At 42.8% G+C, this 26,240-nt stretch overlaps 1 protein-coding gene across 2 annotated transcripts; it reads right to left on the bottom strand.

Moving 5' to 3' along the window:
- Positions 1-628: 628 nt before the first annotated feature.
- On the bottom strand, positions 629-25,250 carry LOC134610451 (uncharacterized). Of its 2 annotated transcripts, XM_063453415.1 has the most exons (5): positions 24,982-25,248; positions 21,475-21,559; positions 16,837-16,969; positions 6,611-6,781; positions 629-1,781 (listed from the first exon to the last, which is right to left on the bottom strand). In XM_063453415.1, exons 2-5 carry the CDS (start codon positions 21,483-21,485, stop codon positions 1,071-1,073), a joined length of 1,026 nt encoding a protein of 341 aa, XP_063309485.1. In that variant the 5' UTR covers positions 21,486-21,559; positions 24,982-25,248; the 3' UTR covers positions 629-1,070. The 2 variants fall into 2 exon arrangements, with proteins under 2 accessions (XP_063309485.1, XP_063309486.1); XM_063453416.1 differs by lacking the exon at positions 6,611-6,781 and having other exon boundaries at positions 24,982-25,250.
- Between the last annotated feature and the right edge of the window lie 990 nt (positions 25,251-26,240).

The raw sequence follows: 26,240 nt of genomic DNA, 5'->3' as shown, positions 1-26,240 counted from the left end.
ATTGGGAGGGCTTCCGTCTTGTTGAGGTTCAGTTTGTATCCTGACACTGTTGCGTAGTCTTCTAGGAGGGTCAGCAGTGGGGGGAGGGATGTCGTGGGGTTTGTCAGTGTCAGCAGGAGGTCGTCCGCGTAGGCCGCCACCTTATAGTCTGTGTCTCGATTTTTGATGCCGGTAATGGTTGTGTCTTGTCGAATTGCTTGTAGGAGGGGTTCCAGGGAGAGGGCGAAGAGGAGAGGGGAGAGGGGGCAGCCCTGTCTTGTACCGTTGTGGATCGTGAAGGTGGGAGGTTGGGTATTTGGGATGAGAAGGTTCGCTGTGGGTTGAGAGTACAGTCCTTTGATCTGTCCGATAAAGGTCTCGGGGAAGCCCATTTTGTTGAGGGTTGTGAATAGGTAGGGCCAAAGAATGCGGTCAAACGCCTTCTCGGCATCTAGGGAGAGGAGGAGTGTGGGGTGGTTGCGTTTGTTAGCAAGCCAGATGAGGTCAAATGTTCTCCGGGTGTTGTCGCTGGCCTGGCGGTAGGGGATGAAACCTACTTGGTCCGGGTGTATCAGTTTAGGTAAGAATGGGAGAAGGCGATTGGCGAGTAGTTTCGTGAGTAAACACTGTTTTTTAATAGCCTAGGAGAGGGGTAAGCAACCTTTGGCACTTCAGATGCTGTGGACTACATCTCCCATAATACTCTGGTCTGCCATCAGCCTGCCTCCTTGGCTGACATCATCAGAATTGACAATGTCAACCAATCCAATGCTTTCCTAAAGGAAAGCATTGGATTGGCTGAGATCATCAATACTGATGATGTCATCCAAGCAGGCAGATCAGGGGCAGAGCCAGCACTAGCAGACTGCAATAAATATAAGATTTTACTATATTTATGGGGGCATTGGGTGCCAGGGGGCCTAGATGGTGGTTTTAACAGTATAGAGTCAGCAATACATGTTTTTGTTCCTGACCCTATAGTGTTCCTTTTAATAACCTCTGTTAACTGAATACCTAAATTTTCAATATAGGTCGAATTTTCCTAGAATTTGATACATTTCAGGTCAATTTGGAGTGAATAGTCTCCCAGGTCACATTGGCTGAAAGGACTGCAATTTTCCGTTTGTTTCACGTAGTGGGATATTTTGAGAACCCAGGAGATTTTTGAGGGTTTTTTTCAATTTCTCCTCCTTTTCCTTTTTGAACATAGTCTCTATCTCAGTAATATCCATTTGATTTCCCTCTGTGTTTTTCTCAGTAAGAATTCTCGATCTTAAATCCTGGCATCCCTTTAAGAGCTTGTTTAAGGATTCATTTTCCGCACAGTTCCCATAAGGCCATGTTGGATCATCATCCGGATTTTCACATGAAGGGTTAAATTTCACATCCCGAAAACTTTTGTTACATTTGGCGCAGGGTGGGACTTCCAGAAAACAGTTTCTGTTACAATTAAAGCTGAAAGCGTGACAGCACACCTTATTTGGAAAGACGAGAGCAGGGCTGTTCCCCTCTTGGCACACAGCATATGAAATAGCCAGGTCCCACACCTGTAAGACAGATATATGTATCATGATCATACGCGGAACTTTGCCCCTGCAAGATATGGACGATCCATACGCAGATTTCACATTATTGTTGTCTTTGATATCGCTATAACAGCTGTACGCGATAACTGTGGCCGTGAAGTCGTTTGCCACTGGCTGATAGCCAATATTTGTATCTGTCTTCCACAGTGACTTGTTTATTTCCCATAGTTCTTGCATAAGGATATTTGGCCCGTTAAAGTTTTTATTCTCTGACATCTAAAAAAAATGAAAGTGAGGATGTAATTAGCATTTGTGACATTGCAAACGGAAATCTAATACATGGGGTTAGAGCTATACAAAACCATTTTGTGAGCCCCAAACACACTCCCAGACATAAACAAACATACAGACAGACACATACATTCCCAGACACACACACAAACAGGTATGCACTTCTAGACACACAAGCACTGATAGAAAGCCAGACAGGAACACTTTGCCAGTCACACACACAGATACACATTCCCCACTACACATACGCGTTAACAGACAAATAAACACAGACACACAAACAAACATACTTCACAAATACACACAAATATTCACACACAGATATACACTGCTAGACACACACATCCCCAGACACACACTGCTATACGCACACAGATATATCTATTGGCAGACACACATACACATGTGAACACACATGCTACACACAGAAATATATAAATATATGCATATGTTTAGCCTCATGTTCTCATATCTTTTGGGTGCAGGAGGGTGGCTTCGTTGGGAGCCGAATGGGACAGGCTGACAGTTCCCATCTCTCCTAATGCAGCCTAGTGTGTACACTGGGAGGAAGTGAAATTAAATCATATCCCCACAGTCCGGCCGCGCAAGGGATCACGCAAGCTGTTCCAGTCATTTAAAGGACCAGTTCGCGGAGGACAAGCAAACGGAAAAGTACAAGATGTAAAAAATTCCCCAATACCGGTGCCTTTCAGATTTGTGGGCTGGAGAGATACTTTGTTGTTGGTTCTTATGAAAAAGCAGAATATAATACAAAATGCCAACACCACAAACCACGGATGCCCTTAAACCCGTAAGGACACATGCCATGTGTGACACGTCATGATTCCCTTTTATTCCAGAAGTTTGGTCCTTATGGGGTTAAGGCTCTATATAGATAGCTACAATAGGTCCATCACCAATTTTTTATCTAATGAAAATACTCTGCTTTTGTTGTAACATTAATATCAAAATAAATTGTCAGCTTTTATATAATATAATATATTTTTAAGGGAAACCAAATAAATGTATTCACTAAAGTGGGAATGTAAGAATTCAAAATTCAAGGTCAAAAATGATTATTTTGGCTTTAAATTGGAAATTCACTTTGAATTAGTTTTGAATTTTCATTAATTCTCACTTGGCTTAATAACCCTACTTGTGTAAAACAAAACAAAAAAATGGCTAAAATTGGGAAGACTTATCTAGCCACCACTATACGAATACATTTCCTAACACTAAATAATACAAAATAAGAACAACTATTGATTAGCTTTTTTATTTATGTAGATTTTTGCAGTGACAAAGTGATATTATTACACAATAAAGTTTACCATTGTATATTGAGAGCAAGGGTGCCACCTTCTGGTGAAATTTGAGAAAGGATTTTCAATATCCTTATGTAAGCTTCATGTTGGACTTTTTATGAACTATTACATTCCCAACGTTCCTTCTTATGTTGCAAAAGAAGTGGTCTGAGTGTAACGGTCCTTCAGTTTTAAACCTTCAATGGCAAACTTTACCGTTTAGTTGATACAGTGATGTTTAAATACACCTCTAGTGACTGTCATACTGACTGCTATGAGAATCAAATCACACTTTGTTCTCACAGTTAACCACCAGTAGGAGCACGGCATTACCACGCATTCTCTTTGTCCCCAATGCACATATATTGGATTGGACTGTTAGATGTGTCAGCGTGACATCACAGAAGGCAGGACAGCGACTCGATCTCAGCTCTAATTTAGATTAAGGGGACCATGAATCTAAATAAAGAGGAAAACACTATAGCATTAGGAATACAGGTTTTCCATTTATTAAAGGACCACTATAGGCACCCAGACCTCTTCAGCTTAACCCCTTAACACCGCAGCCAAATGTACAAGTTGTGAACGAAACAAAACGTAAACAAAACCTGGCATTTGCGCTACATGTCTGTCCAACCGTAATTCACCTCTTTCATATTAAATGCACCCCCCCTTATTATATATCATTTTATTCAGGGGAAACAGGGCTTTCATTTAATATCAAATATTTAGCTATGAAACATAATTTAATATGAAAAAAATGGGAGAAAATAAGATTTTTTTTTATTTTTTTCGTTCTACATGACATTTTAACTGTTAATGTCATAATACTGTTTGCTTTTACTGCAATAAAATACACATATTTGTATTCAGCAAAGTCTCACGTGTAAAACAGTACCCCCTATGTACAGGTTTTATGGTGTTTTGGGAAGTTACAGGGTCAAATATAGCGTGTTACATTTGAAATTGAAATTCGCCAGATTGGTTACGTTGCCTTTGAGACTGTATAGTAGCCCAGGAAATACATTTACACCCATAATGGCATACCATTTGCAATAGTAGACGACCCAAGGTATTGCAAATAAGCGATGTCCAGTCTTTTTTAGTAGCCATTTGGTCACAAACACTGGCCAAAGTTAGCGTTCGTATTTGTTTGTGTGTGAAAAATGCAAAAAACGCCAATTTTGGCCAGTGTTTGTGACTAAGTGGCTACTAAAAAAGACTGGACATACCCCATTTGCAATACCTTTGGTTGTCTACTATTGCAAATGATATGCCATCATAGGGGTAATTTTCATTCTTGGGCTACCATAGGGTCATAAAGGCAACGTAAGCAATCTGGCGAATTTTAATGTGAAAAAAATTAAACACAAGCATTATATTTGACGCTGTAATTTTTGAAAACACCATAAAACCTGTACATGAGGGGTACTGTTGTACTCAGGAGACTTCGCTGAACACAAATATTTGTGTTTCAAAACAGTAAAAAGTATTGCAGCAATAATATCGTCCCTGTAAGTGCTGTTTGTGCGTGAAAAATGCAAAAAACGTCACTTTTACTGGCGATATCATGGTTGTAATACATTTTACTGTTTTGAAACACTAATATTTGTGTTCAGCGAAGTCTCCCGAGTAAAACAGTACCCCCCATGTACAGGTTTTATGGTGTCTTGGAAAGTTATAGGGTTAAATATAGTGCTAGCAAATTAAATTCCCTATACTTTCGGCATGGGTGGTCAGGCAGGTCCCGCTAATTGTAATTAATTAGGATACCTAATTATGTAAAATTATTACATAAATATATGTGTAGAATTAATATATGTATATATATACATATGTGTATATATACGTATATATATATATATATTTTTTTAATATTTTTATTTATATATAGGTATATATATAGTGATATATACGTATATATTTATGTATATAGATATATATATTATTTCGTTCTACGTGTATTTTGATATAAATATATATATATTAATATCACAATACAGTTAGAACGAAATAAAACACATCTATATATTTTTTAATATTTTATTTTTAATTATTTATTTTATTTTATTTTTTTACGTATTTACATATTTTTTTTTTTTTATATTATTTATAAATATATATATAACAATAATTATATATATATTTAATCAGTATCAGTCTACGTGTAATTTGATATTAATATATATATATATATATATATTAATATTTAAATACACGTCGTGTATGTGTAAATGTGTGTGTATGTGTATATATATATATATATATATACTTAGATCATATATATATAATATATATGATCTAAGTATATTTTATTTGTAACTGTCATTTTTTTTATTTCTTTTTTTAACTAATATTTTATTTTTATTACAGGACAGGGGGCAGAGACAGTGTCAGCCAGTGATTTCACATCACTGGCTGACACACAGGATCAGTGATCACAGTGACTGCCTGTCACTGTGATCACCTCCTGCAGATTGGGTAATTGACCACAGGGGGGAGTGCCTGGGTGGTACAAGCACTCCCCCCTTCCAATCTGCAGGGGGATCACTGTGCCAGTTACATGTGTCAGCCAATAGGCTGACACATGTAACACTGATCGCAGTGACAGGCTGTCACTGCGATCAGAGAGCTCTGAGATCGCAGTGACAGCCTGTCACTGCGATCTCAGACCTAGCAGATCGCGGTCACTGACCCCAGGGGGACTGCCTGGGGGGCCAGGTAAGTCCCCCGACCGCGATCTGCAGAAGGGGAAAGCCGCCGGCCGCATGTGTCAGCCGATTTGAAATCGGCTGACACATGCTGAATACTGGTCGCAGTGACAGCCTGTCACTGCGATCAGAGACTGCAGATCGCGGTCACCGGCCACAGGGGGGGTTGCCTGGGGGGGCAGGCATCCCCCCTGACCGCGATCTGCAGCGGGCGATTAGCGCCGGCCACGTGGGCGGCCATTATGGCGAGGACGTACTATTACGCCCGCCGGCGTTTAGAGCCGGTTCCTGCAGGGCGTAATAGTACGTCCTCCGGATTTAAGGGGTTAATTAAGTGGTCTGGGTGCCAGGTCCACCTAGGGTTAACCCTTTCTGCTATAAACATAGCAATTTCAGAGAAACTGCTATGTTTACCTATGGGTTAATCCAGCCTCTAGTGGCTGTCTCACTGTGATTTCCACAGTGAGAAGACGCCAGCGTCCATAGGAAAGCATTGATAATGCTTTCCTATGGACTGGCTGAATGCGCGCGCGGCTCTTGCTGTGCATGCGCATTCAGCCGATGACAGAAGAAGAGGGAGGAGAGTTTCCAGCGCCGAGGGAGCCGGGGGGGAGTGGGACCCTGAGGGTGGGGGCACCCTCAGGGCACTATAGTGCCAGGAAAACAAGTATGTTTTCCTGGCACTATAGTGGTCCTTTAATTGTCCTTCATGGGATTCTGATGGGCTGTTGCATGATCTGAACTCATACTGAAACGAGGAATTATATTTTGTAAATAAATTGGAGAATGCCATACTTACAAACTCCAGCAGGATGGAGTAAGGAGTCTGGTGGGGAACATGGCTTTTGTAATCCCTAAAGGGCCCAGGAAACTTTTTTTTAAAAGATTCCCGTACTGATTCAGGAATAAAATCCTCGGGATATACTCTTGGTTTGCTAACATATCCAATAAAGAAGATGGAATGGAGAACCTGTGAGAGGGATAAACAATAAAAATAGAGAGTAAGCAATATTAAAATAGCTCAGTAAAACTCGGCAAAAGGTGACATACTTTCATTAGAACACAAGATGACATGAGTAAAATAGTGTCTAATAATTTCTGTAAATGTGTAAATACTAAGTATGTAAATACTAAATTAATTCTGCTCTATTCGGATCAAGAATTATAAAAATACATTCTAAGCTTAACAACCTCTACTCACAGGTATAAGGAGGTCCCCTGTCTCCCCGCACACAGTGTATTATAACTGCAGCTATAAGGTTATGGTGTAAGGAGGTCCCCTGTCCCTGTCTCCCCGCACACAGTGTATTATAACTGCAGCTATAAGGTTATGGTGTAAGGAGGTCCCCTGTCCCTGTCTCCCCGCACACAGTGTATTATAACTGCAGCTATAAGGTTATGGTGTAAGGAGGTCCCCTGTCTCCCCACACACAGTGTATTATAACTGCAGCTATAAGGTTATGGTGTAAGGAGGCTCCCTGTCTCCCTGCACACAGTGTATTATAACTGCAGCTATAAGGTTATGGTGTAAGGAGGTCCCCTGTCTCCCCGCACACAGTGTATTATAACTGCAGCTATAAGGTTATGGTGTAAGGAGGTCCCCTGTCTCCCCGCACACAGTGTATTATAACTGCAGCTATAAGGTTATGGTGTAAGGAGGCTCCCTGTCTCCCTGCACACAGTGTAGTATAACTGCAGCTATAAGGTTATGGTGTAAGGAGGTCCCCTGTCTCCCCGCACACAGTGTATTATAACTGCAGCTATAAGGTTATGGTGTAAGGAGGTCCCCTGTCTCCCCGCACACAGTGTATTATAACTGCAGCTATAAGGTTATGGTGTAAGGAGGCTCCCTGTCTCCCTGCACACAGTGTATTATAACTGCAGCTATAAGGTTATGGTGTAAGCAGGTCCCCTGTCTCCCCACACACAGTGTATTATAACTGCAGCTATAAGGTTATGGTGTAAGGAGGCTCCCTGTCTCCCTGCACACAGTGTATTATAACTGCAGCTATAAGGTTATGGTGTAAGGAGGTCCCCTGTCTCCCCGCACACAGTGTATTATAACTGCAGCTATAAGGTTATGGTGTAAGGAGGTCCCCTGTCTCCCCGCACACAGTGTATTATAACTGCAGCTATAAGGTTATGGTGTAAGTAGGTCCCCTGTCTCCCTGCACACAGTGTATTATAACTGCAGCTATAAGGTTATGTTGTAAGGAGGTCCCCTATTTCCCCGCACACAGTGTATTATAACTGCAGCTTTAAGGTTGTGGTGTAAGGAGGCCCCCTGTTTCCCAGCACACAGTGTATTATAACTGCAGCTATAAGGTTATGGTGCAAGGAGGTCACCTGTCTCCATGTACACAGTGTATTATAACTGCAGGTATAAGGTTATGGTGTAAGGAGGTCCCCTGTCTCCCCGCACACAGTGTATTATAACTGCAGCTATAAGGTTATGGTGTAGGGAGGTCCCCTGTCTCCCTGCACACAGTGTATTATAACTGCAGCTATAAGGTTATGGTGTAAGGAGGTCCCCTATTTCCCCACACACAGTGTATTATAACTGCAGCTTTAAGGTTGTGGTGTAAGGAGGCCCCCTGTTTACCTGCACACAGTGTATTATAACTGCAGCTTTAAGGTTGTGGTGTAAGGAGGCCCCCTGTTTCCCTGCACACAGTGTATTATAACTGCAGCTATAAGGTTATGGTGTAAGGAGGTCCCCTGTCTCCCCGCACACAGTGTATTATAACTGCAGCTATAAGGTTATGGTGTAAGGATGTCCCCTGTCTCCCTGCACACAGTGTATTATAACTGCAGCTATAAGGTTATGGTGTAAGGAGGTCCCCTGTCTCCCCGCACACAGTGTATTATAACTGCAGCTATATGGTTATGGTGTAAGGATGTCCCCTGTCTCCCTGCACACAGTGTATTATAACTGCAGCTATAAGGTTATGGTGTAAGGAGGTCCCCTGTCTCCCCGCACAAAGTGTATTATAACTGCAGCTATAAGGTTATGGTGGTGTAAGGAGGTCCCCTGTCTCCCTGCACACAGTGTATTATAACTGCAGCTATAAGGTTATGGTGTAAGGAGGTCCCCTGTCTCCCCGCACACAGTGTATTATAACTGCAGCTATAAGGTTATGGTGTAAGGAGGTCCCCTGTCTCCCCGCACACAGTGTATTATAACTGCAGCTATAAGGTTATGGTGTAAGGAGGTCCCCTGTCTCCCCGCACACAGTGTATTATAACTGCAGCTATAAGGTTATGGTGTAAGGAGGTCCCCTATTTCCCCACACACAGTGTATTATAACTGCAGCTTTAAGGTTGTGGTGTAAGGAGGCCCCCTGTTTCCCTGCACACAGTGTATTATAACTGCAGCTTTAAGGTTGTGGTGTAAGGAGGCCCCCTGTTTCCCTGCACACAGTGTATTATAACTGCAGCTTTAAGGTTATGGTGTAAGGAGGTCCCCTGTCTCCCCGCACACAGTGTATTATAACTGCAGCTATAAGGTTATGGTGTAAGGAGTTCCCCTGTCTCCCTGCACCAAGGGCGTATTAGCCGCGAGGCAAACAAGGCATTTGCCTTGGGCGGCATTTTCCAGGGGGCGGCAAAAAAAGCCACCCCCAAACACCCAGGGCAAATGTCTTGTTAGCCTTGCGGCTAACAGACATGCTGGATGGGCTGGCTGCTAGGCGCGGGTGGCACTGGCGAGGGAGCACTTTCCCCTGAGCTCTCTGCTCAGCTCCCTCGCGCGCCGCCCGCAGAGTGAGGCTGGGAGCCGGAATATGATGTCATATTCCGGCTCCGCCTCCCAGCCTCACTCTGCGGGCGGCGCGCGAGGGAGCTGAGCAGAGAGCTCAGGGGAAAGTTCTCCCTCGCCAGTGCCGCCCGCGCCTAACAGCCAGCCCAGCAGCCCGACCGACAGCCCCAGGAAGAGGGAGAACCCCCCCCCCCCCCCCCCCCAGCATTCCTAAAGGTAAGGAGGCTGGGGGGGTTGTTAAATAAATAAAATAAAAAAAGTGAGTTAATGTGAGTGAGTGTGTCTCTTAGTGTGTGTGTCTGTCTCTTAGTGTGTGTGTCTGTCTCTTAGTCTGTCTCTTAGTGTGTGTGTCTGTCTCTTAGTGTGTGTGTCTGTCTGTTAGTCTGTCTCTTAGTGTGTGTGTCTGTCTGTTAGTCTGTCTCTTAGTGTCTGTCTCTTAGTGTGTGTGTCTGTTAGTCTGTCTCTTAGTGTGTGTCTTAGTGTTTGTCTCTTAGTGTGTGTCTCTTAGTGTGTCTCTTAGTGTGTGTCTCTGTCTGTTAGTCTGTCTGTTAGTCTGTCTGTTAGTCTGTCTGTCTGTCTCTTAGTGTCTGTCTCTTAGTGTTAGTGTCTGTCTCTTAGTGTTAGTGTCTGTCTCTTAGTATGCGTCTGTCTGTTAGTGTGCGTCTGTCTGTTAGTGTGCGTCTGTCTGTTAGTGTGCGCCTGTTAGTGTGCGCCTGTTAGTGTGCGCCTGTTAGTGTGCGCCTGTTAGTGTCTGTCTCTTAGTGTTAGTGTGCGTCGGTTAGTGTGCGTCTCTTAGTGTCTGTCTCTTAGTGTCTGTCTCTTAGTGTCTGTCTGTCTCTTAGTGTCTGTCTGTCTCTTAGTGTCTGTCTGTCTCTGAGTGTCTGTCTCTTAGTGTCTGTCTCTTAGTGTCTGTCTGTCTTTTAGTGTCTGTCTCTTAGTGTGTGTCTGTCTGTTATTGTGTGTTTCTGTAAGTGTGTGTGTCTGTAAGTGTGTGTGTCTGTCTGTCAGTGTGTGCCTGTCTGTTAGTGTGAGTGTGTTTGCCTGTTAGTGAATGAGTGTCTGTTAGTGAGTATGTGTTTCTGTCAGTGCATGTGTGTGTATTTAGAATGCGGGGCAGGGTGGAAGGGTTGGGTGGGGGTGGCGCGTGGAAGGGATGGAGGGGGGGGGGGGCGCCTGAGTTTTGTCCTGCCTAGGGCAGCACAAAACCAGGATACACCACTGCCCTGCACACAGTGTATTATAACTGGGGCTATAAGGTTATGGTGTAAGGAGGTCTCCTGTCTCCCTGCACACAGTGTATTATAACTGCAGTTATAAGGTTATGGTGTAAGCAGGTCCCCTGTCTCCCCGCACACAGTGTATTATAACTGCAGCTATAAGGGTATGGTGTAAGGAGGTCCCCTGTCTCCCCGCACACAGTGTATTATAACTGCAGCTATAAGGTCATGGTGAAAGGAGGTCCCCTGCCTCCCCACACACAGTGTATCATAACTGCAGCTATAAGGTTATAGTGTAAGGAGGTCCCCTGTCTCCCCACACACAGTGTATTATAACTGCAGCTATAAGGTTATAGTGTAAGGAGGTCCCCTGTCTCCCCACACACAGTGTATTATAACTGCAGCTATAAGGTTATAGTGTAAGGAGGTCCCCTGTCTCCCCGCACACAGTGTATTATAGCTGCAGCTATAAGGTTATGGTGTAAGGAGGTCCCCTGTCTCCCCGCACACAATGTATTATAACTGCAGCTATAAGGTTATGGTGTAAGGAGGCCCCCTGTCTCCCAGCACACAATGTATTATAACTGCAGCTATAAGGTTATAGTGTAAGGAGGTCCCCTGTCTCCCTGCACACAGTGTATTATAACTGCAGCTATAAGGTTATGGTGTAAGGAGGTCCCCTGTCTCCCCGCACACAGTGTATTATAACTGCAGCTATAAGGTTATGGTATAAGGAGGTCCCATGTCTCCCCACACACAGTGTATTATAACTGCAGCTATAAGGTTATGGTGTAAGGAGGCTCCCTGTCTCCCCGCACACAGTGTATTATAACTGCAGCTATAAGGTTATAGTGTAAGGAGGTCCCCTGTCTCCCTGCACACAGTGTATTATAACTGCAGCTATAAGGTTATGGTGTAAGGAGGTCCCCTGTCTCCCCGCACACAGTGTATTATAACTGCAGCTATAAGGTTATTGTCAGGATTCACGCCTTGACCTCCAGACTGCCAGACGGGGTCGCCCTTTTATTTTCCGAAGAGGGATTTGAACCTGTATGCTTGGCAGTTCTGAACCTGCTCTTTAACATCTGAGCCATTTCAGGACTTGGGATAACTCCTGTTTTATCTTGTATTGCCTGCAGCACTAAGGGGCTGGACTTCACCTGGCTCAGACCTGTCGATCACTCTCCAGCTGAACCTGATATACTAATCATCAAGGTATAAGACACTGCTCCTCCCTAAGGGCAGTGTCAGTTCAATGACTCTGGTTAGAGAGTTGCTACTCCACGTACTAAGTATTCGCCTGACCTTGGATTGTGACTCGTATCTCCTGAATTCTGGCATCCTTTGACCTTGGCTTGTTACTCGTATCCCCTGATTTCCGGCACCCTCTGACCATTGGCTTACCTACGACTACTCTCCTGGATTTCCTTGTCTGTACTGCGACTACAAGCATTTACCTGCACAGCCCCCGTGCACAGATTCACAGGCCAGGTGAGTTCTACCTTGACCACCTTGGCCTGTGTCTAAATGCAAGGGTGAGCTTTTATCTCTGCATGTTGGACTCCCAGCAAGGTAAGCCTGACATATTGAACTGACCCTTATGGAGTCCACAGAGATAATGCTCACCTCCCTTGCTCAGCAAGTGTCCAGCCTGAACCAGACTGTTTCGGAACTGCAGCAAGAACTTTTATCTCTTAAAGGCACAGTACGCCCAGTTCCAGAACCGTTTGTTGTGATGCCTGACCGCTTTGATGGTTCCCGTACCTCCTTCACAGCATTCAGACTGGATTGTGAACTTCTTTTTGCTCTCAAGCCTAATACTTACAACAGTGACTTTGTCAAGGTCCGTTCGGCCATCAACTTACTTGTCGGACGGATCAAGGAGTGGGCATACCGGAAGCTAAAGGAGAAAAGCACTGTCTTGGACAGTTGGGAGTCATTTATGTCCGCAATGGACTCTCAGAGCTCTGCCTCCAGGAAAGCTACTCCCAAGCCTGCTCCATCTAACCGCAGATCGCTGTTGCCTAAAGAAAAGGACTCCTACCAAGTCCCCATAAGGTCACAACGCAAACCCTCCTCCAGTAAACCTCCTTGTACCCCTGTTTTCCCTCAAGCTAGCTATGAAACTCCAATGGACATGGAGGAACCGCCTTGTGACCCTGGTTTTCCTCTAGCTAGCTGTGAATCTCCAGTGGACAGGGAGGAACCCATGGAGATAGGCTTCGTCCGCTCTAAAACAAGACTGCCATCTAGAGAAAGAGATCGAAGGAGGGCGCGTTGTCTCTGTTTTTATTGTGGTGAAGAAGGGCACTTTATCTCTCACTGCCCTATTCGCCCAACTCGGCCTGAACCTCTTCAAGTGGGTACAATTCAGCTGCACCCTGTTATTCCGGCAACACGGCCTAAAAAATGTCAAAGGTGCTGTCGGATATTTCCACGTTCCGTGATGCAGAAGAGTACCCAGACTACGATGGCTGCTGATGCCAGTGGATCTCAAGACCACAAGAAATCACCACTTCCAGAAAACTCACCTATGGGTAATAGTTCAGATAAAATGGTTTGTGGGACTAAGTTTATTTCCGCCTGCACCAGGTCTCTGAATGGCCCAGACCTTTCTCCACCAGTACCCGACACTGATACCCCAAGGTCCCCGACTGAGGGACTCCACTCTGGATACTTCGATTACAAGGACTTCCTCAGTGATACGGAGTCCGAAGATGAGGAATACAGTTCCCAAAAGGAACCTGTTCACGCCCAGAGTGCGTTCTTAAGGGGAGGGTACTGTCAGGATTCACGCCTTGACCTCCAGACTGCCAGACGGGGTCGCCCTTTTATTTTCCGAAGAGGGATTTGAACCTGTATGCTTGGCAGTTCTGAACCTGCTCTTTAACATCTGAGCCATTTCAGGACTTGGGATAACTCCTGTTTTATCTTGTATTGCCTGCAGCACTAAGGGGCTGGACTTCACCTGGCTCAGACCTGTCGATCACTCTCCAGCTGAACCTGATATACTAATCCTCAAGGTATAAGACACTGCTCCTCCCTAAGGGCAGTGTCAGTTCAATGACTCTGGTTAGAGAGTTGCTACTCCACGTACTAAGTATTCGCCTGACCTTGGATTGTGACTCGTATCTCCTGAATTCTGGCATCCTTTGACCTTGGCTTGTTACTCGTATCCCCTGATTTCCGGCACCCTCTGACCATTGGCTTACCTACGACTACTCTCCTGGATTTCCTTGTCTGTACTGCGACTACAAGCATTTACCTGCACAGCCCCCGTGCACAGATTCACAGGCCAGGTGAGTTCTACCTTGACCACCTTGGCCTGTGTCTAAATGCAAGGGTGAGCTTTTATCTCTGCATGTTGGACTCCCAGCAAGGTAAGCCTGACAGTTATGGTGTAAGGAGGTCCCCTGTTTCCCAGCACACAGTGTATTATAACTGGAGCTATAAGGTTATGGTGTAAGGAGGTCCCCTGTCTCCCTGCACACAGTGTATTATAACTGCAGCTATAAGGTTATGGTGTAAGGAGGTCCCCTGTCTCCCTGCACACAGTGTATTATAACTGCAGCTATAAGGTTATGGTGTAAGGAGGTCCCCTGTCTCCCCGCACACAGTGTATTATAACTGCAGCTATAAGGTTATGGTGTAAGGAGGTCCCCTGTCTCCCTGCACACACTGTATTATAACTGCAGCTATAAGGTTATGGTGTAAGGAGGTCCCCTGTCTCCCCGCACACAGTGTATTATAACTGCAGCTATAAGGTTATGGTGTAAGGAGGTCCCCTGTTTCCCAGCACACAGTGTATTATAACTGGAGTTATAAGGTTATGGTGTAAGGAGGTCCCCTGTCTCCCTGCACACAGTGTATTATAACTGCAGCTATAAGGTTATGGTGTAAGGAGGTCCCCTGTCTCCCCGCACACAGTGTATTATAACTGCAGCTATAAGGTTATGGAGTAAGGAGGTCCCCTGTTTCCCAGCACACAGTGTATTATAACTGGAGCTATAAGGTTATGGTGTAAGGAGGTCCCCTGTCTCCCTGCACACAGTGTATTATAACTGTAGCTATAAGGTTATGGTGTAAGGAGGTCCCCTGTCTCTCCGCACACAGTGTATTATAACTGCAGCTATAAGGTTATGGTGTAAGGAGGTCCCCTGTCTCCCCGCACACAGTGTATTATAACTGCAGCTATAAGGTTATGGTGTAAGGAGGTCCCCTGTCTCCCGCACACAGTGTATTATAACTGCAGCTATAAGGTTATAGTGTAAGGAGGTTCCCTGTCTCCCTGCACACAGTGTATTATAACTGGAGCTATAAGGTTATGGTGTAAGGAGGTCCCCTGTCTCCCCTCACACAGTGTATTATAACTGTAGCTATAAGGTTATGGTGTAAGGAGGTCCCCTGTCTCCCCTCACAGTGTATTATAACTGCAGCTATAAGGTTATGGTGTAAGGAGGTCCGCTGTCTCTCCGCACACAGTGTATTATAACTGCAGCTATAAGGTTATGGTGTAAGGAGGTCCCCTGTCTCCCCGCACACAGTGTATTATAACTGCAGCTATAAGGTTATGGTGTAAGGAGGTCCCCTGTCTCCTCGCACACAGTGTATTATAACTGCAGCTATAAGGTTATGGTGTAAGGAGGTCCCCTGTCTCCCCGCACACAGTGTATTATAACTGCAGCTATAAGGTTATGGTCTAAGGAGGTCCCCTGTCTCCTCGCACACAGTGTATTATAACTGCAGCTATAAGGTTATGGTGTAAGGAGGTCCCCTGTCTCCCTGCACACAGTGTATTATAACTGCAGCTATAAGGTTATGGTGTAAGGAGGTCCCCTGTCTCCCCGCACACAGTGTATTATAACTGCAGCTATAAGGTTATGGTGTAAGGAGGTCCCCTGTCTCCCCGCACACAGTGTATTATAACTGCAGCTATAAGGTTATGGTGTAAGGAGGTCCCCTGTTTCCCAGCACACAGTGTATTATAACTGGAGCTATAAGGTTATGGTGTAAGGAGGTCCCCTGTCTCCCCGCACACAGTGTATTATAACTGCAGCTATAAGGTTATGGTGTAAGGAGGTCCGCTGTCTCCTCGCACACAGTGTATTATAACTGCAGCTATAAGGTTATGGTGTAAGGAGGTCCCCTGTCTCCCCGCACACAGTGTATTATAACTGCAGCTATAAGGTTATGGTGTAAGGAGGTCCCCTGTCTCCCCGCACACAGTGTATTATAACTGCTGATATAAGGTTATGGTGTAAGGAGGTCCCCTGTCTCCCCGCACACAGTGTATTATAACTGCAGCTATAAGGTTATGGTGTAAGGAGGTCCGCTGTCTCCCCGCACACAGTGTATTATAACGGCAGCTATAAGGTTATGGTGTAAGGAGGTCCCCTGTCTCCCCGCACACAGTGTATTATAACTGCAGCTATAAGGTTATGGTGTAAGGAGGTCCCCTGTCTCCCCGCACACAGTGTATTATTATTGGAGATATAAGGTTGTGGTGGAAGGAGGTCCCCTGTCTCCCCGCACACAGTGTATTATAACTGCAGCTATAAGGTTATGGTGTAAGGAGGTCCCCTGTCTCCCCGCACACAGTGTATTATAACTGCAGCTATAAGGTTATGGTGTAAGGAGGTCCCCTGTCTCCCCGCACACAGTGTATTATAACTGCAGCTATAAGGTTATGGTGTAAGGAGGTCCCCTGTCTCCCCGCACACAGTGTATTATAACTGCAGCTATAAGGTTATGGTGTAAGGAGGTCCCCTGTCTCCCCGCACACAGTGTATTATTATTGGAGATATACGGTTGTGGTGTAAGGAGGTCCCTGTCATACTGTAAGATTATCACAATATATGTTATATACTTGCTGTAATATGGAGTGGCAGCAACACATTCATTGCTGTAGAAGCATTCTTGGGCCACTATATTAAAAAAAAGTTAGTTTCTGCCATCGTAATGAATTGTCTAACTCTGTACATATTTGTGCTCATCAGTTTAAATGAAGCTTCTCCTTGCTATTCCTCAGACACATCATTTCCAGTTACTTACTCTTTGCATGTAATGTGAATTAACCTCTGGAGAACCGTTATTTGCCTTAAGTATGTCTGCAAATTTGTCGATGAAAATTGTTCCACTAGTCACTAAATTTTCTTTTATCTTCGCATCAATCTCTGCCTTTTTACTGCAAAACACAAACGAAACACAAACTAGCGTTACCGGTCAAATAAAATGCCAGGATTTACAGACCAACAGAAGATCAATCCCAATTTTGATTCCAAAGTCATTTTTTTAAACGGGTTAAACAGTTGATTATTAGATGTATTTGAGGAAAGAAATCCCCTCGCCTTGCTAATAATTATTTAGTGAGGCCTAAGAGTAGTGGGGGGCTTGGTGTCCCAGATCTTTACCAATACTATCAAGCATCTCACTTAATGCGTATATCAGATTGGCCTCAATGTACGGAGAAAAGTTGGATATCTATAGAGAAAGAGTTCTTTGAAATTCCAATTAGTATTGTTGCGTGGACTGAAAACCCAATGAAACATATAAAATTGAAAAAAACACCCTACTTTATGCCCTACTTTGCTAATTTAGGAAATATTAGCAACTTCCCAAGTCTCCGCTTCCCGATCTCGCACAATCCAGATTTTCCACCTGGGAAGAAAAATCAACTCCAATATAAATATTTTAGCGATGGTGAAAAGTATGTTAAATTGAGTAAACTTATAAATATAATCTCGGGTGATCTACTATCAATGGATTGTTTGTTTTATCAAAGTGGGAGGACACCCTTTGCTTATTTACAATTACAGCATTTTTACCAGTCACTTAGGAAGGACAGGACATACCTGATATTAGACAGGTGATTTTAATGTAGAGGCTGATCAATGTATATCCAATCAGGTGATCAAGTGATTAGAGAAAAGTAAGCTAGAGTAGACAAACATGAGTAGTCCTTGGTTGCACTGTATATGTCAGCTGAATATTATGTGGCCTAAGTATTGGATCTGTTCAATGTATGCCTAGTGCCCTGGGGGGCTCTCCTGTGGGTATGGTTCTGTACTGATTAAACAATGGCTTAAAAATTATAGGAATAGTATGCTCCATTAGGACATTAAAGGAGCACTATATGGTCAGGAACACACACATGTCCTGACCCTATAGTGTTAAAACCATCATGTAGCCACCCTGAGCCCCTTGTGCCTCCCTAAATATAGTAAAATCTTACTTGTGTTCAAGTCTGCAGCAGCATACTTTGTCCCTGTTTCCTTTAGACCTGCCCAGTGCCTACTGACATCAGCAGAAGTGGTAGCCTGATCCGATCACAGTGCTTCCCCATAGGATTGGCTGAGAGTGACTAGGGGCAGATCAGGGGCAGAGCCAGCATGATTCAAACACAGCCCTGGCCAATCAGTATCTCCTCATAGAGATGAATTGAATCAATGAATCTCTATGAGGAAAGTTCAGTGTCTGCATGCAGAGGGAGGAGATACTGAATGTTTGGATGCATTTTAGGCAGCCATGACCCAGGAAGGATCTCTAACAGCCATCTGAGGCGTGGCCAGTGAGGTTATCACTAGGCTGTAATGTAAACACTGCATTTTCTGTGAAAAGACAGTGTTTACAGCAAAAAGCCTGAAGGTAATGATTCTACTCACCAGAACAAATTCAATAAGCTGTATTGGTTCTGGTGACTAAAGTGTCCCTTTAACCTAAAATCTCCTAAGGGATACATTTAGGTAGTATCTTTACTGCAATTTCAAAGGCTCCAAACAAGTGTTCCGTACAGTTCAAGCAGGACAAATAGAGATAAGTGTTAAGGATAGATTATAGAGATTAAACTAAACCTTCTTTAATAGCAGTATTATTAATATTACTATTTATATGTTGTATTTCAATTTAAGAAAAACAAGTGCATGCTTTCTGCTAACATTGATATTCTATTGGAAGATATTTCTAAAATGAGCTAAAATCCATAATATTTAATATAATTAAATTAAATCAAATATCATCAAGTTGCTGATTTTGTTGTTTAATGTCGTTATTCCGATTCCAAAACCCAAGAGATACAAGTAAAATGTGACCGTACTCAGCTTCTAATTTTGACATAGTGAAATCTAAAATGGAATTCTTTCTTTTCTTTTAAAAATAAAACAGTTTGGCAACAGATTCAAGAATTGTCTTATTAGGCTCTAATTAAAATGCTCTCAATTTATTGTCATTGGAGCTTAGCGACAATAGATCAATGCAAAACGTTACCTTTTCTTCTCCTCTCTAGTGAGAATATTCTGTGGAGAAATATATAAAAGGTGTCATGAGATTGAACCAGGAAGCAATGACAGTACGTTTTTTGGCAAATCGACAGTTATAAAATTACAATCACAAATGGGTAAACGTACCAGAGAAAGGTATTATTTAGCATAAATTATGTTTTTACCAGGAACACTTCTAAAGAAGCACTCCAAAACCAGAACTACTACAGCACACTGTTTTGGGGTGATTATAAAGCCAGGAGTGACCTGGCACCCCATTGAAAGTAGTCAAACCATTTTTGAACAGTGTGGCCGCTCCCCAACGTCAACTGCAAATGCAACAGTAGTGGCAACGGGGCAATTTCGTGTGTATTTGTGTGTAGGTATGTGTGTGTGTCAGTGTGTGTATAGGTGTGAGTCAGTGTGTATCTGTGTCATTGTTTATATGTTTGTATCTGGGTGTGTGTGCATGTGTGTGTATGTGCATATCTGTGAGTGTATCTGTGTGTGCCAGTGAGCATGTGTAGGTATGTGTGTATCTATGTGCCAGTGTGTGTATTTGTGTGTATATGCAGATATGTGTGTGCATCTGTGTGCCAGTGCGTGTATCTGTGTGTAGGTATGTGTATCTGTGTGTGCCAGTGTGTGTAAGTGTAGGTATGTGTGGTGTGTATCTCTGTGTGTGCCTGTGAAGGAATATGTTTGAATCTGTGTGATTGTCAGTGTGAGTATATTTGTGTATCTGTGTGTTATTGTGTTTCTGTGTCCCTGTATGTGACCATATATGTACAGCCTCCTATCTCCGTCACTAGAGCCCTCTATCTCTCCGCTACAGTCCTTTTCACCCTGCCCCCCCATCAGTAACGAGATTTGGTTCTTGATCCGTCACTGTGCCAGAGCAGGAACCGCAAAGCCCTATAGTTTTAATACTTGAAATTTTGGAGGGGCAAGGCACTCTTGGCCATCCCCCTATGATTGTGAAGTGTTAAGGTGGGTCGTAGATGAAGTGAATCAGGCACTAAGTGAAAACAAAGAAAGGGAGTTCTGAAGGAACCCATACAACAATGCGAAAGCTTCTATAACCCACTGACATTTTCAATGAGAGGCTTATTCGCCAAACAGTGTTTCCAAAGGATTCTCAAACTGCAAAATAAAGGTCAAAGCAGGCCAAACAAATCCCTTTAACGTTTTCCAGCTCAATTATTTTGGTCTTAATATTGCAACGTCTCTCACCTCAGCTTACTAGTTACGAATATTACTAAAATACTACGAAAATAATTGTACACTTTGTACGGTGTATTTATTTGTTTTTGAGGTAGTATGAGATTTGGTTCTTCTAAGGATTTTCTACTTTAATTTCTTTCAAATTAACACTAACGTAAAAAAAATATATATATATATATGTGGAATAAATGTGTTTTTCTGGGAGCTGTTGATGCAAATTTCGAATTATGGTACCAGAACTCAGGTGACCCATAAAAGGCTAAAATGAAGCCCTTGATTTCCTGAACTACTTTGCTGTGCTGTTACCATAAAAGACTAGAGCAGTGGTTCCCGAACTTTTTAGGTTCAAGGCGTCCTTAATATTTCAATATTTTTACAAGACGCTCCAAATTTAAACAATTTTCTAGGTTGTATATATGCTTGCCGTTCAAACGCAGATCCAGAATCTAATCTTTGGCGGGGCACTGGTAGATTATTTAAAGAAACAATCCAGGCACAATAACCACTACAGCACTGTGTAGTGGTTATGGTGCCAGTATGTGTGTGTGTGTGTGTGTGTGTGTGTGTGAGAGAGAGAGAGGGGTGCAGTGTGTGTGTGTGGGTGGGTGGGCGGTGCAGTGTGTGTGTGGGGAAGGTTGTATGAAGGGTATAGTGTGTGAGGGGTATAGTGTGTGTGAGGGGTACAGTGTGTGTGGGGGGGCAGTGTGTGAGGAGTCTAATGTGTGTGAGGGATACTGTTTGTGTGTATGGAGGGGCAGTGTGTGTGTATGGGGGGGTAATGTGTGTGTATGGGGGGTAATGTGTGTGTACCCCCCATACACACACACTGCCCCCCATACAGTGTGTGTGTGTGTGTGTGTGTGTGTGTGTATGGGGGGGGGCAGTGTGTGTGTATGGGGGGGGGGTACTTTTGTGTAATGGGGGAGGTATTGTAGGTCTGTGGGGTTAGGAGGCAGATCTCTGATCCTGCAGAGCCGGCAGGGGAGAGGGAGGCATGGGTCCCGGTGCTATCATCATAGCACCGGAAAATATCTTGTGGCGCCCCTGTGTTCCCATTGCGGCACGCAGTTTGGCAACCGCTGGGCTAGAGAGATTCCTATAAGGTAACCCTGCCCCACATTATGTGATCTTTTTCTATAGACAAAATATTCACATTTTAATACATTTATTTTGTGCATTCTGTCTGCTACTAGCAGAGGGCACTACTCACCTGGTCTTCATTTTGAGAGCTTCGGTTCGCCATAGTGGTTTTGGTAATGGGCTTAGTATTCTGTAGGGTTCCCAATAGGAAAATTCTAAAATAGAAAGTCACAGTTAAGTATCCAACGGCTCATTTTAGGTGTCGAACAGTATTCAGTATGTTTTGTGTGTCAATGTTTGTATGAGTGGGAGTTTGTATCTGTGTGTTTGTACATGTGTGTGCGTGGGTGTGTTTACAGTGGTGTCTGATGCACTCACCTGATGACAATGACTCATATTAGGCATAGAACGTAAATACACAAGGTACAAAATGGTACAAAATAAAGCCTTTGTGTTTCAGTGAAGTTATGAAAAGACTAAAAAGGAAAGAGTGATCACCTGACACCTTAACCAAGCCCTGGCCCTTTGAGATCATGAAGAAAAGTTATATAATTCGGTATCTAGGGACTGTTACATTAACAATCACCTCCTTTTTAGTGCGCCATTTCTGTAAAGCCTGGTCCAGGCTTCTAACTGCCCCCTTCTCGACCCAGCCTGGGAACAGTTCTCTAAACAGGGCAAACCTAGCCCGTCACGACAACACACAGACGCAGTGCCAACACATCAGTGTCCTATATTCCCCCAGTAAGCGCAAGACAAATATGCTGGAGGAATATCCCAGCAACTACAGGCATGTGTTGTAGTTGCTGTGACAGAGCAGGAGATCACCTGTAGAATTGTTCTACTCTCACCATTCATCCAGTTGTCAGTATGAAGGTATTGCTAAATTCTGCTGGCACAATGTACAGGTGGAAGTATTTGTAATTAATTACATTTCTCTAAAGATATGTGAACCATGACTACTACTCTTTAAACTGTGATTTCTCCGGTGAAAATGCTTGATTTATATATCCCCAGCCATGAACTGATATATCCTGGGTATGTTTTTGCTGTTTTCTACGTTTCGGCAGTTATCAAGTTAAAATTGTCATAGAACAGGTTCTGTGAAATATGTATAGTTGACATCATCATCATATGTTTTAAATATCTATCAAAATACACTTAGCAAAGAATAGATATAGGAGTGTGTACACAGCAGTGCCAAGAAACAGAAAATCGAATCCACCTAGCACAGCATAAGTATGTAAACTGGCTACACCAGCAGAGAGATCAGACAGCAACACAAACAACAAATACAATGTGCAGCTTCGTTAATGAGGCCCACTTGTGCAATCCACATTTATTTCAAGACCATGAATCAAACAATATTTATGCTCTTCAAATAAATGTGGGTTGCACAAGTGGTCCTTAAGTAAGCTGAGCATTGTATAGATTTTATAGATTAGATAGACAGACAGACAGACAGATAGATAGATAGATAGATAGATGACAGACAGACAGATAGATGATAGACAGACAGACAGACAGACAGACAGAGAGACAGATAGATGGATGATAGACAGACAGACAGATAGATACATACATACATAGAAGTGTTAATGTAAATTATTTATATGTTATTGTCTTGTATTATTAATTATATTTTGGGGGATTTGAATGACAACCCAGGCCGACCTGCAGCCAATCCTACCGATTCAAGTAATTTGATCGCATTGTCATCACGATCACATGACTCGGATTGGATGGATTGGCTGTGGAGGACTGCCTGGGTTGTCAGGCATGTCCCCCGATCGTGATCTCCATGGAGGGTAAGTATTTAGCCTGAAGGGAGGGTTAGATCGTTAACGGCATTAAAGGCCTCTTTTTGTAGATTGGCATAGCACGCCGTAATGCCGGGAAAGGGTTTATATGGCATGAGAGCTTGCTGATCCAAATAGAAATCGGAATGCCTTTTAAAGGGAAATCACTTCCAATTATATTTTTTACCTTCTTTCAGATCACGAATGGACACAGGTGGACAAATGATCCCCCAATGTATTTTCTTTTTTACCAACCACCCACAGAGCACGGGTGAAGGCACGGGGGGGACACCAAGTCCACCCATATTATTATATTTTTAGAGCCCCACTGTATTACTCCACTTAATTATTTAAAACAAAAGCTCCATTGTGGGGATACAGGGAGTGGGAAGGATCTGTCCACCCCTATTTCCTAAATTGAAGCCCCCACCTGATGCCAGTGGGTGGGGGCACAGAGCCAGGTCTCCCCTATTTGATATTAGCAACTGGGCAGAAGTAGCTGCCAAGTCAATGGTCTCCTTACAGCAGACGGCAACTGGCTGCTCGCTGTTTTGCAGACATGCCCCCACTCCAGATTGGTGAGTGGGGGCATAGAGGAGTTGTTAAACCTCTCTTGTACTCTCTTGTACTAATATGGGGACAAAATTGACCTCCAAGTGATTTTTCATTCTTTATTTCTTTATCATAATTTTTTTTATGACTAACAGGTTTAGTCCTTAAAACAGTTTGACAAATGTGTTTTATCTGCTAGAAGATTTTTGGCTTGTATTAAGTCCAGTCAAAATTCTAGAAAAATGTTGCCCGAGACCAGATATTTATTCCAATAGAATTGGAATCAAGGCCTATAGAACGGTAAAAATGTGCTTTATATAAACATTGCTCACAGAGATACACAGAGCTGTTTCTGGGCTTGGCATCTAATAAAAGCATGGCTCGCAGTATGGTATACTATTGCTATTCTTAACTTACTGTACATGGTGTACAATTAATCGTTAACAATTCTCATCTTTTATATATACCGTATATATTTTTTTCCTTTCTGTTATTCAACAAGGCATAGTAATGTTTCTCTGTATACATTGCTTGTCGATTCACTGTTTAGTAAATCAACCCTAAACTTAACATGTTTATAAATAATGTTTAACATAATATTAACAATTATCATTATCTGGTATTTATAAAGCACCGACATGTTCTGTAGCGCTGTACAATGGAGGAATGCAGACAAATAATGAACACAAACTGTTACAAAAGGAACAGCGGACTCTACTTCCAAGTTTACAAGGCAGCAAATACAATAATTGTAAGAAAAGTCCTTAATAAAATAACTTGTGAGCTTAAGGTCAAAAATAAAAAAATAATTACCTGTATCACTCCTGTTATTCTTAATAAAAATGATAAAACTAGAATTACCCATTGTCAGGGTTTTCTCTGAACTTCAAATATTGTCCTTTAGAAAGCATTCCAGTTCAGCTGTGTTGTATATAATCTGCAGTTACCAGGAAATTCCTAACATTTCCCAGTTTTATGAAAAAACAAACAGGTTTGTACAGAGTCAACTGATTCAAAGGGAATTTTAAAAAAGAGCCAAAAAGCAAAACTTCAAATCAGCTATGTTTTCAGCTATTTCAGCTTAAAATTTGAAATGCACTCTGAATTTACTCTAAATTGCCAACAAATCGCACTTTGGTTAAACACACCTTTCTGTTTGTTTTCAATAACACATCAACAATAGGGAAGTGACATTAAACTAGTGGCACGGACATGTATTCTACAGAGATTGTCTGTGCGTAGCGACTATGTCAATGAATGAATTAGAAGTCTGATACAAATCTTACCACTTATATTCTGATCCAAGACGGGTCTAAGTTCTTATTCTTACTCCACTTCCTCCAGATGTTACGAAGTTTGCATTCAGTAGCGTTAAAAAAAAAATAACAGAATGTCCTGAGACCCAGCAAACTTGCAGACACCGGCTACGAAAGTAAAGAAAGAATGAGAAAAGGAAAACGAAAGAGGAAAAGAGAATGCCGTAATATTCAGAACAGCTGCACTGCTTGGATTTCCTGTAACGCCCTGTGTGACACTGAGTGGGTTAGCTGTAACGAGGCGTAGGAAAGATTTCCACTGCTGGCACTTTAACGGTTAATAGAAACTCACCCTACCCAGTATTTTACAGTAAAGTTGCATTCCTGGGGGAGTTACACTGAGCTCAGGGATAGTCTGTCCCTCCAAATAAAAGCTTTGAGTTTACATTTTTGTTGGATACTTTTCAAATGATTTCATATTTTTTGATGTGCCTCTAAAAAAAAATTAGAATTTTAATAATAATATATTTTTTTATATTAAAAAATATTTTTTATATATATATATATAAATATACAAACCAGTGCACTCGCTTATTAACTAAACAGAGATTTGTTATATATATACATGGTAAATTTTTGATATTTCAATGTTTTAAAAAAATCATTTGAAATGTATATCCAAAAATATTAAGTGATTTAAAAAGCTTATGCAAAAATATGAAATCAAGGCCATAATTAGTTAATCAAGTGCAGATTTAAGCTGTCTTAATGACAATTCAAAATTGAATAGCATTAAAAATCACTTGTTTTTTTCTTCCACATTTTGGGTTTGTGTAACTGCATGCAGCGATAGTATCCAAAAAGTAGACAAAGGAAAAGCAGAAAATGTATGTAAAATAGAGGCACCAGAATCTCAATAAGGCAGTGTTAACTTGTATAGATAGGATATTTTCTCTAAACAGGGCATTCTATCTATGCGAAATGGGCTCTATTTAAAGCAGGACTGTCACTGGTGACTGTGACAAACGCTTCTTTCCACAAACGTTTGCCACAAACTCCTAAAGGAGTGTGGAAGCTGGCCTCCTGCCCACCGACTAAGGTCCACGTCTGAGACCCTGTTCGGGAGTTACTCTGCCCAGCCACCCTTAGCAGCTTTCCCTCGGTGCCCGTGGTTCGCCACTTTCCCTTCTCTGGATTTAACTGAACGCTCGCTCCCTGGCGCCGCTCGCACAAACAAACAAAGCAACGGACGTTCCTCAGAGGTAATTAGCCGCGACCACTATGGAACT

The sequence above is a fragment of the Pelobates fuscus genome, chromosome 5, assembly GCF_036172605.1.
Source record: "Pelobates fuscus isolate aPelFus1 chromosome 5, aPelFus1.pri, whole genome shotgun sequence".
NCBI lineage: Eukaryota > Metazoa > Chordata > Amphibia > Anura > Pelobatidae > Pelobates > Pelobates fuscus.
This window is presented reverse-complemented; position numbering and strand designations above follow the sequence as displayed.

Coding starts and splice junctions, on each gene's coding strand:
- LOC134610451 (XM_063453415.1), bottom strand. Junction 6,782..16,836: donor ATTCACATTACATGCAAAGA/GTAAGTAACTGG, acceptor TCCCTCTCACAG/GTTCTCCATTCCATCTTCTT. Junction 1,782..6,610: donor ACTCCATCCTGCTGGAGTTT/GTAAGTATGGCA, acceptor CATTTTTTTTAG/ATGTCAGAGAATAAAAACTT.